The sequence below is a fragment of the Vombatus ursinus genome, unplaced genomic scaffold, assembly GCF_900497805.2.
Source record: "Vombatus ursinus unplaced genomic scaffold, bare-nosed wombat genome assembly UNPS02012179.1, whole genome shotgun sequence".
Lineage (NCBI taxonomy): Eukaryota > Metazoa > Chordata > Mammalia > Diprotodontia > Vombatidae > Vombatus > Vombatus ursinus.
In genome coordinates this window covers 354953-373986 of record NW_020951957.1, presented here as the reverse complement: position 1 = coordinate 373986, position 19034 = coordinate 354953, and the positions used below count along the sequence as shown (strand labels likewise).

The 19034-nt window shown below is 34.8% G+C and overlaps 1 protein-coding gene across 2 annotated transcripts in view; it reads left to right on the top strand.

The window, feature by feature from the left end:
* The window catches only part of NAA15 (N(alpha)-acetyltransferase 15, NatA auxiliary subunit), an 87528-nt gene that overhangs the window by 22415 nt on the left and 46079 nt on the right, over positions 1-19034 (top strand). The window contains exons 1-2 of one of the 2 annotated variants that reach the window (XM_027857545.1): positions 11225-11285; positions 11519-11619. Coding sequence is in view for 1 of the 2 variants with exons in the window: in XM_027857544.1 (XP_027713345.1) it covers positions 11201-11285 (85 nt within the window). In the remaining variant the exon portion in view is untranslated. Of the gene's footprint in view, positions 1-11200; positions 11286-11518; positions 11620-19034 lie in introns of those variants that run through there. The other variant, XM_027857544.1, reaches the window with a different exon arrangement.

The window sequence follows — 19034 nt, the reverse complement described above, 5'->3', positions numbered from 1 at the left end:
CAGTAATCAAGGTGTGAGGTGATGAGGACCTGCACCAGAGAGGTGGCAGTGTCAGAGGAGAGAAGGGGTTGTGTTTGAGAGCTGTTGCAAAGGTGAAATCAACAGGCCTTGGCAACAGCTTGAATTGGATGGGTAAGAGATAATGAGGAATCCAGGATGACTCCTAGGTTGTGAGTCTGAGGGACTGGGAAGGATGGTGTTGTCCTTTATGATAACAGGGAAAGTAGGAGTAAAGGAGGGTGGGGGGGAAGATAATGAGTACAGTTTTGTATATGTTGAGTTTAAGATGTGTACTGGACATCCAGTTTGAGATATCTGAAAAGCAATTGGAAATTGTGAGATTGGAGGTCAGCAAAGAGGTGATTTGAGAATTATCAGTATAGAGGTGATAATTAAATCTATGAGAGCTGATGAGATCACCAAGTGAATTGGTACAGAGGAAGAAGAGAAGAGGGCCCAGGACAGAACTCCATGGGACACAGAATGTGATCTGGAAGCAAATCAACCAAAGGAGATGGAGAAGGAAAAGAAAATAAGAGATAGTAGGATGAAAATTTTTATTTCAAAATGAAATTCTGATACTTGTTTCTAATTGTGTTTAAAGTGGGTTTGCATAAATTGGAGAAAGAAAATACTTATTATCAAGTATACTTCCTTGAGATAACTTGTTTAGGAATCCTATTTTGCATTCCTTTTGACACACATTTGTTATTAATACAATTTTTGCAAATGAATCATACATACATCTGTGGTCCTATAACTTTTGGTTTGCCACTTGGACAGTCTTTGGTAAGCTCCTCACTCACCTTTTGGATGTTTTCTCATTGGCTAATGATGGAATTGTTGTTCAGTCATTTCAGTTGTGACTGAATTTTTGTAACCCCATTTGTGGTTTTCTTGACAAAGATACTGGAGTAGTTTGCCATTTCCTTTTCCAGCTTATTTTACAGATGAGGAAACTGAAGCTAATTGGGTTAAGTGACTAGCCCAGAGTCACACAGCTAGTGAGTTTCTGAGGCTGGATTTGAAATCATGAAGAAGTAGGCCTGTCACTATCTACTGGGCCTGCCACTTAGCTGCCTGCCCAGTGTTAGGATTACAAACTTTTTAATAAATTATTCAGCTCTTATGAAGGCCACAACTAGAATGTTGTTGGGGGGAAAAGGCCATCTTGTAGAAGCCATCTTGCTGCTTTTAATATGTAACCTCTTGCGATTTGGTCAAGAACATCTTACTCTTATGTTATTTTTGTTGCAAAATAAGGCAGTATCTGGCTTTTGCCTTTGCTGTACTGGAATCTGAGCATCTGACTGGAAGATACTCATAAATAGGTAGAAACTTGGATTTATTAATATAGAATGAAATCAGTGTCATTATTGCTTTCTGTAGATTTTAAAACTGGAGTTTAATACAGTGGCCTCCATGTCGTCTTTTTTTCTGGAAATTCTCTACAGTTCTGACTAAAAATCCCAAATATGTTTCACCTTTACTTTGCAAAGTCAAGAAAAAGATCAAAGAATGTAAAAAATTGCATGTGTTATTTAGCTCTTGTTGAGTAGGGGTTTTGTGAGTTTCAGCAGTACAAGTGATGGTATGCTGGTGTCCTAGCATTTGGTATTGTCTTTTTCCAAATGAAGGAATGTATTGAAAAAGTATTTATTTTCAGTGTTTTCCTGCCAACCAGAAATTTAGGCCATATTTGTCTGATATATATTGAATATACTTATATCATGCCTTGCAAGGCATCAATTACTCATCAACCATTATATGTGCATCAAGTATAAATGCCTTCTGAACAAATTTCATTAAAAGGATTCCACAATGAAAAGGCTAGATAAAATTTATCCTGAGATAGATTTTATTTACCTTTATTTTTCAGGTCACAGCCAAAGTACTTCATTACTTCTAGGGATTGACAAGGTGATACAATTTTAATGAACAAGATACACGCCCCAATAGCTATTTCACATACTTTTTAATGGATACATTTCTTCACTGATGTGTGATGTGACAAAAAGACCAGTGTGACAATAATGAACTATTTAATAATAATCTATTTCTTCTAATGTAATAGACCAGTTAGCAGTCACTGGCCTTTTGCTTTTATACACTTCTGGATATTTATAAGCATTGACTCACTAAAATGAGGTAAGGTCATATTGAAGTATGATATTTAGCTATTGTAAGTGACCTCACACTTTCATTGCCAAGAAGAAATATTTTTACTTTTCAGACATTGTGACTCTTCATCTCTATTGTCATAAACTTGAGTCTGAGAACTTCTTTGCTAATGCCTTTTAGATTGTCTACTGTATGAGGAACTTCACTGATGGACTCATCGTTGCTGGAATCAAATGAGCTCCATTTCACACGTTGCAGTCATAACATTTACATCATTAAGTTCACTGTCTGAAAATTTACCATTCAGTGACTCAGATGGGATATTTCTTATTCTAAAATTTGTTCATAGGAGAATCTCTTGGACATTTTATCTGAATATAGGATGCAAGCAAACCTATATTATTGTGACATCCTAATTATAAATTCTGAAAATCTGAATAGCTACGAAAAATAGTAAAAAACCACATTCAATGAATATTTTACTGTTTCATAAATGTTTGACAAATTCTGTTGATACCCCAAGTGGAAAAGACAAACTATTTGGGCAACCAAGTAGCAATAAATGTAGGAACGTTTCCTCTTACAACAAAGTATAAAATGTTTAAGTATATGCGTTCATTGACATCTGGTCCTTACAAGTAGGACCACATGCTTCATTTATTTATTTATTTATTTATCCATTCATTTATTCATTTATTTATTTATTTTGTTGTTTGAAAAATCTTTACAGTGGTAAGGAATGTTGATATAGAAAAAGTTATGAAGTAGAAATACCTAAATCCAAGACACTTCAAGTGTCTTTAAAAAATGCTTCAATTTGGGCATCTAGGTGGTGCAGTGGATAGAGCTCCAGCCTTGGACTCAGGAGAACCTGAGTTCAAATCTGGCCTCAGACACTTGATACTTACTACCTGTTGACCCTGGAGAAGTAACTTTACTCTGATTGCCTTGTGGGGCATGCCCCCCCATGCATCAGTTGACACACCTAGTTCTTTTAGTATTAAATGCTTCTCTTCAAATTCTGGAGTAATTAATTTTGTTCATGCAAGAGCTTTTTAATTTTATGAAGTTTTGAAATTATCCGTTTTGTCTTCCATGATCACTTTTGACCTTTGTGTAGTTGAAAATCTTTACCTTGGCATAGTTGTGCAGAGTACCTCCTTAGATTCTTTTCTACTTTTAAAAATATATACACAGATAGATATAAATATGTATATTTATATATTTATACAATTATATATTTGTGTATACATTTGGAATTAAATGCGGCATTATGTTTAAGGTCAAATTTCTTTCAAATTTACCCAGAATTTTTTTTGTAAGGTGAGTATTTATTCCAATTGTTGATGTCCTTTGATTTATCCAGATGAAGGCTTCTAAGGATAGTACCCAGTAAGGCATAACGGAAAGAACAATATATCGTCAAGGGAGTCTGTAGGCCTAGTTTCTAATCTTGCAGCTGTTGCCTATGTGATTTTTGCACCATTTTAATTAATGCCATTTTTTTTTTTTTTTACTGTGAGTAGATCTTCGATTAGGACAGAACTTGATAAATCCTTAGATTCTTAATGATTTCATCTCAGTGCATGCTACTGAAGTCCAGAAGAAGTCAATTTCTGACATCTATTGAGTGAGAGTTGATAATATGGTGAGAGAAGACCGATGTTTCTTGCCCTGGTTGGGGAGTAGAAGGATAAATAAGCCGCTGCCAGCTTTGCAGTTGTAGTTATGATTGTAGTTGCTGGAGGGATAGTTATGACACTGTTGGGTAGGGTGAGTTACTTGCATCTCTAATCCCAGTCTGATTCTTCTGGAAATCCTGATCTTATACTATTTTCTACTGCAGGTAGACTGTTGGCTGGATATGATTAGTAAACGACACTCTAAGAAGCCAAGGAGCGGAATTCCTTTTTTATTAATATTTAAAATATAAAACTTTACTGTGCTTGTTTAGATGTAAATCCATTTTATGCCATTCACTGTTGGCATTTCAGATTGGTAAGAGGACAATTATTAAAACAAAACCTTGAATGGCATATTTATTTGGTCCTTAATTGAATAGTTTTGAGATCCTCTTCAACTATAAAATTCTGTGATGCCTCCCTTGTCATCAGCAGTCATTTCTCATAAAGTCAATTTTTAGCAGCATCACCCTGACTGTTACTTCAGTTTAGCAAGCATTTATTCAGTGCATGCCATGTGCAAGGCACTGTTAGGGTTAGTAATAACTCACATTTATCTATTCATGGATTCCAGTGCTGCATAGTTTTTTGGAGGTGATTCTTGATTTTTAAAAGCTGTGCTAGTGGAGCACAAGTTCTGGTAGAACCTACCAAACCAGAGAGACTTTTTGAGTTTGTACCCAGTGATGGGCTCTGCTGTCAGAGAACCAGTCCAGATAAGTTTAGAGAAACTTAAGTTTGATCACCACATGATGCATTTTTTCCTTTCCATCATAGAGACTTATGGAAATTGTCAACTGAGGCAAAGAAGGGGACCTCACATGGACAAAATTATGGATCTTTGAAGTATGTTAAATAGCTTCTCTCACAATAACTCTTTGAGGTCATGCAAGTATTGTGATTTGCAATTTAAAGACGAGGAATCAGGCTATCTTTATAGGTAAAAAAATGAAACGCCACCAATTCTTTAGGATTAAGTTATTTAGCCTCCAATCAGTTTTTAATCCTTTCTTTAGTGGCCTTTTATCAAAAACAATCTTTATTGCCTTATGGTCAGCAAAGGATGTGATTTAATATTTCTAATTTTTTTGTGTTTATGATCTTTTTATGGCCCTAATACGTGGTTTTTTGCCAAGGCACTATGCAATACTGAGAAATATGTATGCCCTTTGTATTTCCATTTCCATTCAGCAGTTGTCAAAGATAATATTGTGTCTAACTTTTCTAAAATTCTATTCATGCTGAATATTTAGGTCATAAGCCATTTGAACAATGTGTTAAATATGAATATTAATTCATTGTCGGTGGTCTTTTTAAACTTAATATGGTTTTACTTTTTTATCTTTTTTAATCAAATCTCTTTTTACTGTTTATCTGAGGTCCTGCTTTTTTTCTTAGTTCAGCTGAAGCATTTATAGATTTTACTTTATACTCTTTAATTTTGTATGAATATTTATGTTTCAAGTGTATTATTCTGTATACCTCGGAGATATTGTGGGTTTAGTTGCAGACCACCACAGTAAAGTGAATATTGCAATAAAATGAGTCAGAAAAGTTTTTGGTTTCCCAATGCTTGTAAAAGTTATGTTTACACCATATTGTGGTCTTTTAAGTGTGCAATAGTACTATGTCTAAAAAACGTACATACCTCAATTTAAAAATTATTTCTTGCTAAAAAAAATGCTAACCATCATCTGAGCCTTTAGCAAGTCATGATCTTTGCTGGTAAAAGGGTCTTACCTTGATGTTTTTGTTTGTTTTTGTTTTTGTTTTGGCTAGGCAGTGGGGTTGAGTGACTTGCTTAGGGTCACACAGCTAGTAAGTGTTATGTGTCTGAGGCCAGATTTGAACTCAGGTCCTCCTAAATCCAGGGCAGGTGCTCTATCCACTGCGCTATCTAGCTGTCCCATCTTACCTCGATGTTGATGGCTGTTGACTGATCCAGGATAGTGGTTGCTGAAAGTTGGAGTGGTTGTAGCAATTTCTTAAAAGAAGACAACAATGAAGTTCGCTGCAAGGATTGATTCTTCCTTTCATGAAAGATTTCTCTGTAGCATTTAATGCTGTTTGATAATATTTTACCCATAGCAGAATGTCTTTCAAAATTGGAATCGATCCTCTCAAACCCTGCTGCTGCTTTATCAACTAAATTTATGTAATATTCTTTCAATGTTGTGTCTCAGGGAACAGGGAGACCTAAGGAGAGGGAGAGAGATGGAGAAATGACCAATTGGTGGAGCAGTCAAAACATAACACATTTATTGATTAAGTTCACCATCTTATATGAGTGTAGTCTTTCTCACCCCAAAACAATTACAATAGTAATATCAAAGATCATTGATCGCAGATCACTGTAACAGGTATAATAATAATGAAAAAGTTTGAAATATTATGAGAATTACTGATATACAACACAGAAACATGATGTGAGCACATGCTGTTGGAAAAATGGTGCTATCAGATATACTCAATGCAAGGTTGCCACAAATCTGCAGTTTGTAAAAAATGCAATATCTAGGAAGTGTAAAAGTGAAACCCAATAGAATGAGGTATGCCTGTACTCTGTTTTCTGATCCATTTATCCTCTTTCATTTTGAGTGAATTCATTCCATTCACTTTCACAGTTTTAATTAATTGTGTTACCCTACATCCTATACTTTCTCTTAGACTTTTTCTTTTCTTTACCTCTAGTAAGAGAAGAGTACTTAGTACAGTTGATCCATGCTTGATGCTACCTGCTTCTACTCTACTTTCCCTTCTTCTCTCTTAGCCAGATACCCAGACTCTAATCATAGCTTTTAACCCTCTTTCTCTTTACTTTTATTCCCTTCTCAATCTATTCCCCTCATCTTGCTTGTTACCATTTTTTTTCTGGACTGTATCCTGTCTTACTACTCTCTCTTTACTCTCCCAATTTCCTCCTATTTGCTGGTTTAGTTGAATACATTTCTACACCAAACTGAATGTGTTTGTATTCTACCCTTCCTTTGACTGTTTCAGATGAAAGTGAGGTTCGAGTGGTGCCCATTTCTCCCCCTTCCTGTTTTTTTTTTTTTCTATAGACTTCTTGGGTACCCTGATTATGTGAAGTAAGTTCCTCACTCACTTTTTCCTTTTCTTCTCTAGTTTATTCCTTTTACTCTCCTTTGTCATTCCCCTCTTTAAACCCCCAGAAGAAAATCAATTCACTTTCAGGTTCTGTTTTTCTTAATTTAACTCCCTCAATACCTTTTGAAGACATCAAAGTACTGGAAGGGATATTTGGTTTTTATTCCCCTCCTCATCATTATACAGCCCCTTCCAATTGTTCAAATAAATTTCCCTTTATAGGTTTCTCTTGACTCTTGTAAACACAGGAGCCAAGACTGGTCTTCAGGAATGTTTGAAAAAATTTTCTCTTCCATCAAAGGTCATTTTTTCCAAACGCTGTAAGATTATACACAGCTTTGTAGGGTAAGTTATTCTTGGTTGTTAAGTTTATATCTTTTGCCTTTTGGAATATAGCATTTCAGTATCTCCACTAGTTTACAGTAGAAGGTATCATTCTTTAATACTTACTCTTTCCAGCTATTTATAGCATTTGTTTCTTTGATATGGAAGCTCTGCATTTTGGCTATAGCATTCCTGGAACTTTACCTTTTAGCTGATGCTCATTGAATTCTCTTAATCTTTATTTTTCTCTTTTATTCTAAATCTGGTTAATTTTCATTCATGATTTCTTGTAATAGGGTCAAATGTGTGCTTTAGGAAAATCACCTTGGCGGTTCTGTGGAGTGGGAAGAGACTAGAGGAAAGTGATTTCTGACAGAGCGCTCAACAATATTTTACTTCAAGTAATCTTTTCAAATATGTTGATGTTCATTGGGATTTTCTAACATAACTTCGTATTGACATATAACTTCTAGATGATGTTAATTTTTTGTATACAGTTCCTAATTTGTCTTTGCTACTTTTTCTGGAAGTAAGCCAAAGTTTTAGGGGAGGATTTAAAAAAAATTTTTTTTTCTGGGCAAAACCAATTTCCTGCTATGCTAGCTAGCACTCAGATCAAAGAAGAGCTGACTATTAACTTCCCTTGCTTTTTGACATCATTGAATTTTTTTTAGCCCGATTCTTCTCTTTGCTATCCACTAATATGTTTATTCCTTCCCTCAGCTACAAATACTGGATGAGTAACATGAACATTTCAGGGTACAAAGAATAAGAAAGATTGCATGAAAAACTGAACTTCTGTCATTTACACTTTAAAAAAGTATATTGAATTCATCACAGTACCGAATAACCTATTTGCCTTTTATGAACCTCGTATTCTGTTTTTGCTGTTTTTATTATTGTAAAACATGTTATGAACTTGGCAAACAGCAACAAATATGATCATTTCCAGATATAAGGAACAGGAAAAAATGGAATTATATACAAAACTGAATCTTTATTACAGATAGCTTGATTTTTTAGTGTATATAACAAATTTAATATGGTAATTCTAAAACTCTTGTTTGTTTCTCCCTTGGCTCTTCCTTCTCTCTTCTCTGCATTTTAAAACTGTTTCATTAATGGTCTCCCTCCCTTCCTCCCTTCTTCTTTCCTTCCTTTGCTACTGTCTCCTCACACCTTTTCCTGTAAGAAACAGTTGCATTCAAGCAAAATAAATTAATGTATTTGCTATGTCTGAAAATATGGCTCATTCTGCACTTTGAGTCTTATTGCCTCAGTCAGGAGGTGGGAAGCATGATTTTGTTGTGGTTGGTTATCACGTTGATTAGAGTTCTTGAATGGTGCAAAATTGTTTTTCCTTAAACTGTTATAGTTATTGTATAAATTGTTCTTGTTCTACTAATTTCTTTGTGTATCAGTTCAAACAAGTCTTTCCATGGTTCTTTGAATCCATCCCCTTTCTCATTTTTTATTGTACAACTCCATTACCTTCAAATATGATAATTTGTTCAGCCATTCCTCAGTTGATGGGCATCCCATTTTTTCCCAGTTTTTGCTACAATAACAAAGTGCTACTATACATATTTTTGTACATGAGTTACAGTAACATTATTACAATCGTATTGTATTATTTGATAGCTTGAGGATATGTCCTGGTTCCTAATGCTCTTCCCTCATATTCCCAAAATTACTTGGCCTTTACTTATCTCTTTATATATTTCCTCTTCCAAAAATGTAAGCTTCTTCATTTCTAAGGAGGGACAGGGTCAAAAGAGAGAATAGAATAAATGGGGAGTGGGATAGGATTAAGGGAAATATACTTAGGTTTTCACAACATGAGTTTTTTACAACATGACTGCTATGGAAGTGTTTTGCATGACTACACATGTATAACCTGTATTGAGTTACTTGCCTTTTCAATGAGGGTGGGTGGGGAGGGAGGAAGGGAGAAAATTTGGAACTCAAAGTTTTAAAAACACATGTTAGAAAAAAATTGTTTTCACATGCAACTCGAAAATAAGATACACAGGAAATGGGGTATAGAAATCTATCCTGTCCTATAGGAAAATTGAAAGGGAAGAAGATAAGAGAAGGGGGGGAGAGATAAAAGGGAGGGAAAATTAGGAGAAGGGGTATTCGGAATGCATGCCATCTTGGGGTGGGGGGAGGGGCGATATGGGGAGAAAATTTGGAACTCAAAATCTTGTGGAAGTGAATGTTGAAAGCAAAAAATAAATTAATTGATTTAAAAAAAATGTAAGCTGCTTGTGTGCACACTTCCAGCAATTACCATTTTCCTATTTTGTTGTCTTTTTCAATATGATGGGTCTGAGGTAGAGCCTTAGAGTATTTTGAAAATTACTTGTTTGCATCTTGGCATTTGTGGAGAATGACTCTTGTTCTTTTATATATTTGAATAAATTCTTGAGAAACTGTAGATACCAAAGATTTATCATAAATTTTGTGCAAAGGTTTTTTCCCCTGGCTAATTGTTTGCTTTCTCGTTCAAACCGAATTGATTTTGCTCATGCAAAACCTTTAATTTTATGTATTCAAAATTATCTAGTTTTTCGTGTGATAATCTCTATCCCTTCTTTAGTCAAGAACTATCCTGCCATCCATAGTTGTAGAAGGTTCCACCTACCTTGCTCTTCTAATTTGTAATATGTCCTTTTATATGCAGGTCATGTATCTATTTGAAACCTGTTGTGGTACAGCATATGAAACATTGGTTCTAAAACTCGTTTCTTCCAAGACAGCTTTCCAGTTTTCCCAGTAGTTTTTAAGTAGTAAATCCTTACTCCAGTAATTGAGGTCCTTAGGTCTATTGAATACTACTTTGTTTCTAGGTGTTTTTTATTTTAATCTGTCCCACTGATAAACTTTTCAGTTTTTTAATCAGCACCATGTAGTTTGATAATTACTACTTTGTAAAATAGTTTGATTTTTCTGATATTGTTAGATCTTTTTGCTTCCCACTTTTTTTTTCGTGATTTCCCTTGAGATTCTTGACATTTTGAACTGCCAAATGAATTATATTAGTTTTTCTCCATTTTTATGAAGTAACCATGGAGTAGTTTGGCATGGCATCGAATACATAATTTGGGTGTATTTTTTGTTGTTATCATGGCACAACCACAAGCAATTAATATCTATTGAAGTCTGTATTTTAAAAAATACCATGCAGTTGTTTTCCTTTAAATCCTGCATTGTGTATTTGGTAATTGGATTCTTACATATTTAAAAAGTTTTTGTAGTTATTTGCATTTAGTTGATGCTCCTAGTTCTTCCTCCTGGGTTTTATTGGTAATATATATAAAAGCTGATGATTTAAGTGAGTCTGTTTTAGATCCTCCTTTACTAAAGTTCGTGATTGTTTTTAATTTCAGGTATAGCCCATGATTTTGGAGAGTGGCATTTCTATAAAGTCATAGTGATCAATTTAACTTATACATATTTGTTGGCCAGGTAGTGGCATTGGAGATGTGACTTGTGATTCTATCTATGTTAGAAACTCATAGTGTTGTAGAAACATTTTCTGGTTATGAAGATTTGCCATTTGTCAGAACCTTTTAATTTAGAAAGTTATTGGGGAGGGCAGCTAGGTGGCACAGTGCATAGAGGACCGGCCCTGGAGTCAGGAGGACCTGAGTTCAAATGTGGCTTCAGATACTTGACACTTACTAGCTGTGTGACCCTAGGCAAGTCACCTAACCCAATTGCCTAGCCAAAGCAAAAAACAAACAAACCCCAAAACAAAACAGAAAGTTACTGGGGTACTGATACAATAGATGAATCACCCATAGTCACATAGTTACAATGTGGCAGAGGCAGGGCTTGAATCCTTTTTTTCCTGGCTACAATAAAGGCTCTCTATTCCCTGTAACCTCTTAATATAGTTCAAAAAGAGTATTTTGCAATTATTGCTTAACTTGTTTTCTGATTTTTTTTTTTATTAACAGAGATGCTATGAACACAAACAGTATAGAAATGGATTGAAGTTTTGTAAACAAATCCTCTCAAATCCCAAATTTGCAGAACATGGAGGTGAGTTTAAATAATATTTTTTAAAATTTTGGGTAATAGTTGTTTTATGTTGCAGTTATAAACTGATTTAAAGTAATATACTTTTAGATAGTAAGTAGTTATTGCTATTCAGGAACATACTTCACTTAACAGAATTTAAACTTAGAATTGGCAGAATTAGGGAATGAATTTGTTTTATCCATCCAGCAATATAGATTTATGAAAATCTGACTCAGGAATATTGCCTCATTTAGTAATTCTCTGCCTTCTTTGCTGCCATTGTGTGACTTCGTCAGTCTACCTTCCCATTGGCTAGGGACAGTCAGAGGAAACAGTCACCATCCTGCAATTTAAGGTGGGCCTTGGTTATAATTTATTAATAGTGTTGTTGTGAAACTATATTGGTTAGACCAGTGTTGTTTTCTGCCAAAGATTTGGATATTCAGAATTTTCTTTTGACATCTAATTTATTTGGTAGAATAATCTTGTAGCTTTTATGCTTCTTTTGTTTTTACCTTACATCTGATGGACTATTCCTGCTATTAATCCTCAAATTCTTCACCTTCTATGCTAAGAATGATCTCTTCAATTATTGTCCCCTCCTATACTTTTATTTTTTACCACGTGAAACCATCAGAACACAGAAATTATTTTGCATCTTCTAGACTATTTCATGTTTCATAAAATATTTTTTATTTTGGGATTTAATTGGTTTAACATTTTGGTGAGGAGTAATAATATTCTCAGACTCAAAAATATGATGGGTTTGGTTTGAAATTTTGCTCATGTAAAATTTTTTCCCTCTTGGTTGGATTTAAATAGCGGGCCTCAAATGACAACTTTTGATAATTTCACATCAGAAGGGAAGTTAATTTGATATGTGTGGAGCTTGTTAATTTTTCTGTAACTGATACTTTTTGCTTTTATTTTACCTTCATTCATGAATATGTCCCCTCCTCCTTCCTGATCCAGAGAACCATTCCTTGTAAGAAAGATTGCTGAGAGAAAGAGGGAAAAAAGTTGTTTGTCACAACCAGTTGCTGTTTCGGTTTTATCTGACAGCATATTCAGTATTTCTTACCCATATTTCCCTGGTTCTACAAAGAGTTGAGGGAGGTACATTTTCTCAGCTCTTCTCTGAGCCCAGGCTTCCACATATTAGAAGCATTCAGTTTCCCTTTTTTGTGCTTTTCGGTCTGTATTGCTGTTGCCATTGCTTTCCTGCTTCTGCTTCCTTACCTACACAGCTGGAATGTAGCTGTGGAATTGTTTTTGAGACCGAGAAAAGAAGCCGAGTGGGGTTATTAAGTTATTATAAGATGTTATAATTATATTATTATATTATATTATATTATATTATATTATATTATATTATATTATATATTATATATATAATTATATGATTATAAGATGTTAACACCCACAAGCCATTTAAAAACAAACAACTAACCACACCTGCACATCTCAACCAATACAGAGACTCTTTATCTGTGTTCCAAGTGTAGGCTGATCTCATTTCTGGAGGGAAAGGTGGAAACACCTCATAAGTACTTCTCTGTACTCCAGGATGTTAAGGACAAAGACATGTTCCTAAAGATAATATATAATCTAAACTTAAATGCAAGGAAAGAAGGATCTGAGGTGATAGAAAGGAGGCTTGACCATTGTTAGGAGCTTATAGAATAGAAATGTTATTAAGTGAAACATCATATGGTTAATGGCCAGAGGAGGAAGAGAAGTGGGTGATTCCTTGCTTAGGGATACTAAAGAAGCTATTTATTGACCTGACAACTACAGTTGAGAACTTTGCTGTATTCCGTGAATACGTTTCCAACCAAAGAGAACCTCCCAATATATGTCAAAACAAACAACTTTCCACTTGTGGTGATTCATGTAGGCACATATGATCATTTCGGAAGAAACATAAAAAGCATTACCAAAAGTTATGAGGTCTTGGTCTTTATAATTTCATTATATTTACTTTTGATTTTTTTGGTGTATTGTTCTTTACGTTGTTGAAATTACTGTGTGTTTTGTTTTGTTTTGTTTTCTGATTTTGTTTATTTCACTCTGCATCAGTTCATATAGATCATGTACCATAATTCTCCTCTTTTCCCTTTCTTTTTGGTGGGGGGAGGCTGCCCTAGTATAAATTACAGTGACAAACATTTTATTTTCCTTACTGTTACCAAACTGAAGGCAGGGGACCCTGAAGAGAAAAATTGATCTGGGAAATGAACAGAAAAGCTGGCTAAAAAGGTAGTGTCTAAAAATGGAATTTAAACCATGGCTTAATATAGGGGTAATAGATTCTTGAACAAATAAAGAGTACATCTAACAAAGGCTGGTAAGAATGTAGTTGCTGAGTATCTTGCAAATCTAATCAAAAGGTCTTTAGATGAAAAAGGTTAGATAGGAAGGAGATTGTTTAGGTGAACCCCCACATCAGTTACCTTAGAGTGTAGTTATAATGAGGGTAGAATAGTAGTTGAGAGACACTGAAGTTTATAGGAGACAGAATTCAAGAAAAGGAGTCAGTGGTAAAATCCCTAGCCTTAAATATATTATACATATGCCCCAAATTTAGGCAGTAAGCAAGAGGAAGTAGAGGTCCATATGAAAAGAGGAGACTTTTACGTGGCTGAGACTTTTGGGGATGAAAACATGTTTGACTGACTAGTTAGATGCACCTTATTAAGAAGAAAAAGAATAGGTAAAAGTGGGGAGTAGGAGTTTTATGTGTATATTTCTTTTTCTGAACTTAGACATGAAATAAAACAAGCATTTTCATATGCATAATAAAACAAAAAAAGAATTTATACATGTTATTAACAGCTTTTCTTTTAAAATATAATAAAATTTGCAAAGCTGTCTAGCTTGTCTGTGATTTTTCCTTTTTTTATTAAAAAATAAGTTTTTATTAACATTTTCTGTTTCTAACCTCACTATAATATCCCATTTATTCCTCATTTTGCCCCCCTCCCAGAGAGTCATTCCCATGTGACAAATAGGATTTTTTTGGAGAGGGGAAAAAGAGAGCACAATTGAGCAATACCTTGAAGAAGTCTGAAAACATGCAATATGTAGCACCTGTGGACCTCTCTGAAAGGGTGGGTTGTGGAGGTGTCTTCTCATATCTCTTCATTTGAGTCCCACTTTATAATTTTGTTACATTTACTTTTGATTTTATGATGTGCTGTTCTTTGCATTGTTGTGGTTTACTGTGTTTATTGTTTTCTTGATTCTACTTATTTCATTCTGCATCAATTCATGTACATCATGTACTATAATTCCCCTATTTTCCTTTTTTTGGGGGGGAGGGCTACCCTATTTTCTTTCCTCTTCATTTCCTCTTTTAAAAGGAGGGGACAAGCAAAACAAATTCCCACAATGGCATTGTTTGAAAAATATGTGTCTTGTTCTGCACCTTAGATCCATTACCTCTCTTTCAGGAGTAGGTAGCTTGCTTCCTCATTGATCGTTTGGAATCATAGTGGATCATTGTGTTAATCAAAGTTTTTATGTCTGTCGAAGTTGTTTGTCTTTACAAGGTTGTTTTTATATAAATTGTTCTTCTCTTTCTGTTCATTTCACTCTGCATAAATTTATATAGTTCTTCCCAGGTTTCTCTGAAGTGGTTCCTTTCATCATTTCTTGTTTTGCAGTGATATTCCATCACATTTGTATTGTCATTTGTTCAGCCATTCTCTAATTCAGGGCTTCTTAAACTTTTTCCATTTGAGACTCCATATGGGTTCACAACCCACAGTTTAAGCTGCTCTAGTTCAGAAGTTCCCAAACTTATGTGACCTACTGCCCCTTAAAAAAAATTACTCAGTGCCCCCCTGGAAATCTACTTTCTTTAACCCTTCAACAGTTTTTTTGAAATTTTCATCATTTTAAAAATAATTTTTAAAAAAAAGATGCATCTTAAATTTAATAATTTATTGTAAATTTGTGGGGCTTTTCCTGCATTGAAGTTTTGATGATGCAATATCATGTCATGTAACTGTATAGTCTTGTATTGTAAACAAGTCATTACATGAACATATTCCTACTGATGCATGCTGGACTTCCTGACAATGTTTGCCTGCCCACACTTGCTTGTTAAGACTTCTTGGCGAACTTGACAACTGATGGGTTATAACTTGCATTTACTTTCTTTCTTTCTTTCTTTCTTTTTTTTTTTAGGCAGTTGGGGTTAAGTGACTTGCCTAGGGTCACACAGCTAGTAAGTGTCAAGTGTTTGGTCTGAGGCCGGATTTGAAGTTGGGTCCTCCTGACTTTAGGGCCGGTGCTCTATCTGCTGCGCCACCTAGCTGCCCCTATAACTTGCATTTTGTGTGTTTATTTGGAAAATGTAATCACTATGAATTTGTTACACAACAGACAAAACATGTATGAATGGTTTTTCAACATTTTCTTATCTTTTCCTCTTTCCTTATGCTTCCACCACCCCCTTATTTTTATTCAATGCCCCCTTCCCCCAGTTGCACCCAAGGCTATTACTGCCCCCCTGGACCATTCCAGCGCCCCCACCAGGCAGTATTTCCCACTTTGGGAACCTATAGTAGTTGAAGGACATTCCCTTAGTTTCCAGTTCTTGGCTATGACAAAAGAATATAAATATAAATATTTTTGTACATATACATATCCTTTTCCTCTTTGATCTCTTTGTGGTATAAGACTAATAATGGCATTGCTGACTCAAAAGGCACGTACATTTTAGTGACTTTTTGGTCATAGTTCCAAATTGCTTTCCAGAATGTCTGGACCAATTCATAGTTCCACCAACTGTGCATCGATATGCCTGTACTCCCACGGTCTTGACAACAGTTGTTTTTTTCTTTTTTTTCCCATTGCCATTGACAATAAAACTTACCTTAAATGTATACTGTATCTTGAGATATTAACTAATTATAGTTTGAAGCCATAAGACATTTAAAAATAAAGCTTTTGTTACCAAAAATAATGTGAATGTTTCAACTATCAAAACTCTCATATCTACACATTTAACAAACAACTTAGATTTTTCTAGCCTATTTAAAAATCTTTCAAGTAAAGAACTTAAATGGATTTTGAACCCATTTATTTAAAATAGAAAAATGTAATGCCTTCTAATTGTTTGGCAAGAGTAACTTATTTATCTCAAAGAAGATAGAAATTTACTCCCTGAACTTCAACAAAAACCATTATTTTGTTGGTAGATGGGAATCTTTGTGAGGTTTTCCCTGCCCCCAGTTTTGACAGCCATTAAAATAAAGAATTCAAAGAAACAATTTAAAATCACACATTAAAATTGTTGTGTAACAGGGTGTTAAACATGATTTTCTAAAATAATAAAGCACAATCACATTGCTCTCACTAAAAACATTGCTGTAATAAAAAAAATTTTTAGCTTGAGCAAAAAGGATTTTTGTGCTTTTAAAGTTAAAATTTATTTCAGCATTATCTCATAAAATTCATTTTCCAACTCATATTACTAATGTACAATAGTATATGCATATGTATTTTTTATATACACACTTATTCATATAGGCATATATTAGTAGGCAGAATATCAGGCAGAATATATAGCAATGAAATTCATTAAAGTTAACGCTGAAGTTTTATACTTGGGCTCAGGAAATTAATTTCACATTATAAAATGGGAAGAGGTGAGATCTGAAAATAATCTAGGATTTTGAGTGTACTACAATCTCAATATGAATCAGAAAAGTGATGTAGCAGCCAAAAAGCTAATTCAGCCTTAGACCTGCATTAAGGGAAGCATAGCTTCCAAGAATAAGAATATGAACATCTATTCTCTGCCCTTTGGAGTATTGTTTTCAGTATGGGGCACCACAATTAAGAAGGACATTGGTAAGCTGAAGAGCACCAGAGGAGGGTCACCCAGGATACCAAAAGGTCTGTCATGAAGCAATCCTTTGACAAAATTGGGGAGTCCTGATAAGTGTGTTTATTTGAAAGTCTTACGGAGGAGATATTAGACTTGCTCTCTTTGTCCCCATAGGGTGTAATTAATATCAATGAATGTTTAGGTTTGGTATGAGGAAGAACTTGCTAACAATTGGAGTTTTCTAGAAGGAAGTGGATTGGGCTACTTCAAGAAGTAGTGGGTTCTCCATCTTTCAGAGGCCAAATGACCACTTATATCCCTGGTGCCTAAATAGTACTTTACACTTAGATGCTTTCAATAAATATTGAATTGTCTTGAATTCAAATAAGATTCAACTCTGAGATAGTTTATGCACAGTTAAAGACAATTTTATATGTAAATCTATACGTTAGGACAGTAGTTCTCAGACTTTTTGGTCTTATTACACTGCTAAATTATTGAGGAACACCCCCTTCCAGATTCCAGAAATGTGGGTTATATCTGCTGATACTACATTTGAAATTAAAATGTGTTACTATTATTATGAAATTAGTTTTGACCTTGCGGACCCCCTGAAAGGGTCTTATGGACTCCTAGGGAGTCACTGGACCACACTTCATTAGGATATCAGCATAACATTGGCTGTGGAGCCAAATTATGTGTTAAGATAGGCTGATGTTAGATACTTTTCAGAGATTAGGTTACTAACATGCCATGGGGCCTCATAAAGAAGTTTCATATATACAGTGGTTTTGTGACATGGACCCCAATCATAATAATACTGTGAGATTACATGGTCTTATATCAGTAGATAATATTACCATATATGATATGATACTTAATAAATGCTTGTTGACTATGTAGACTGGAGGTGTCAGACTTTCAGGTACAAGTGCCCACTGCTCCAAACTAGATTAAAATGTAATTGGGAAATGTATGACAAAATAAAAAATGTAGTACAATATAGATAATGTTAATTTGTAGTTTTTCTAAGTCATTGGCCTCCAGGCCATTGGTGTAGACTCTAACCCACATCAGGAGGCATGTAGTGCTTTGTAAAGAGAACTGGGTTTACAGTCAGAGCACCTGGGTTCAAATCCTGCCTCTGATTCTTACTGCATATTTGACTGTTATAAGCCAGTTAACCTCCCTGAGACTCAGTTTTCTTATCAATAAAATGAGGGGATTGGACTAGATGGAACAGAGGGCACCTCTTTGTCAGTGATTCTATTACCATGTACCAATTTCATTCTACTCCTATATAATTAAAATCATATTTATTACTTTCCTTTGTATTTAGATTTCAATTTTGCATGCACCTGATATTTTCCCCCGTCTCCTGAACTCAGTCTTAAATTTTAGCATTTGTCATTTGTACTTTATACACAGGATGTCCCAGAAGTCTTAAGCCTCTAAAGCTTAAAACTGCGCTAAGACTTTCAAGATAGCCTGTACTCGAGTCTCTCATGTTCAAGTAGATCTGTGAGTTCCTCCAGGGATGCAGATCACAGCCCCTCCATGCCTAACTACCTTGTGCTCTTCTTATCCATGTCCTTCTGTAAGTTCATCACAGGAGGTGAAAGTATTCCTAGCTTTCTTCAGACATCAAGGTACCAGTGGGTCACTCTGGATATCCTCTTTTCATTGCTTGCCCTTGACAGCCTGTCTTCTCTTCCTGTTGTAGATTTCCTTGATGGTATATTTTAGTCCTATTCTTATTTTAAGTTCTTTGTTGGTTATATGTTGCTGCCTGCTCAAACCCATCATACACATCTGCCATCGAGTTCTGTATAGCATTAATTTCTAATTCTTTGGAGAATGTTGTATTGCATGTCTGGATGCCATATAGCAGCAGTAGTATAATATCAATATTTAAAAGATGGGCATTTTTT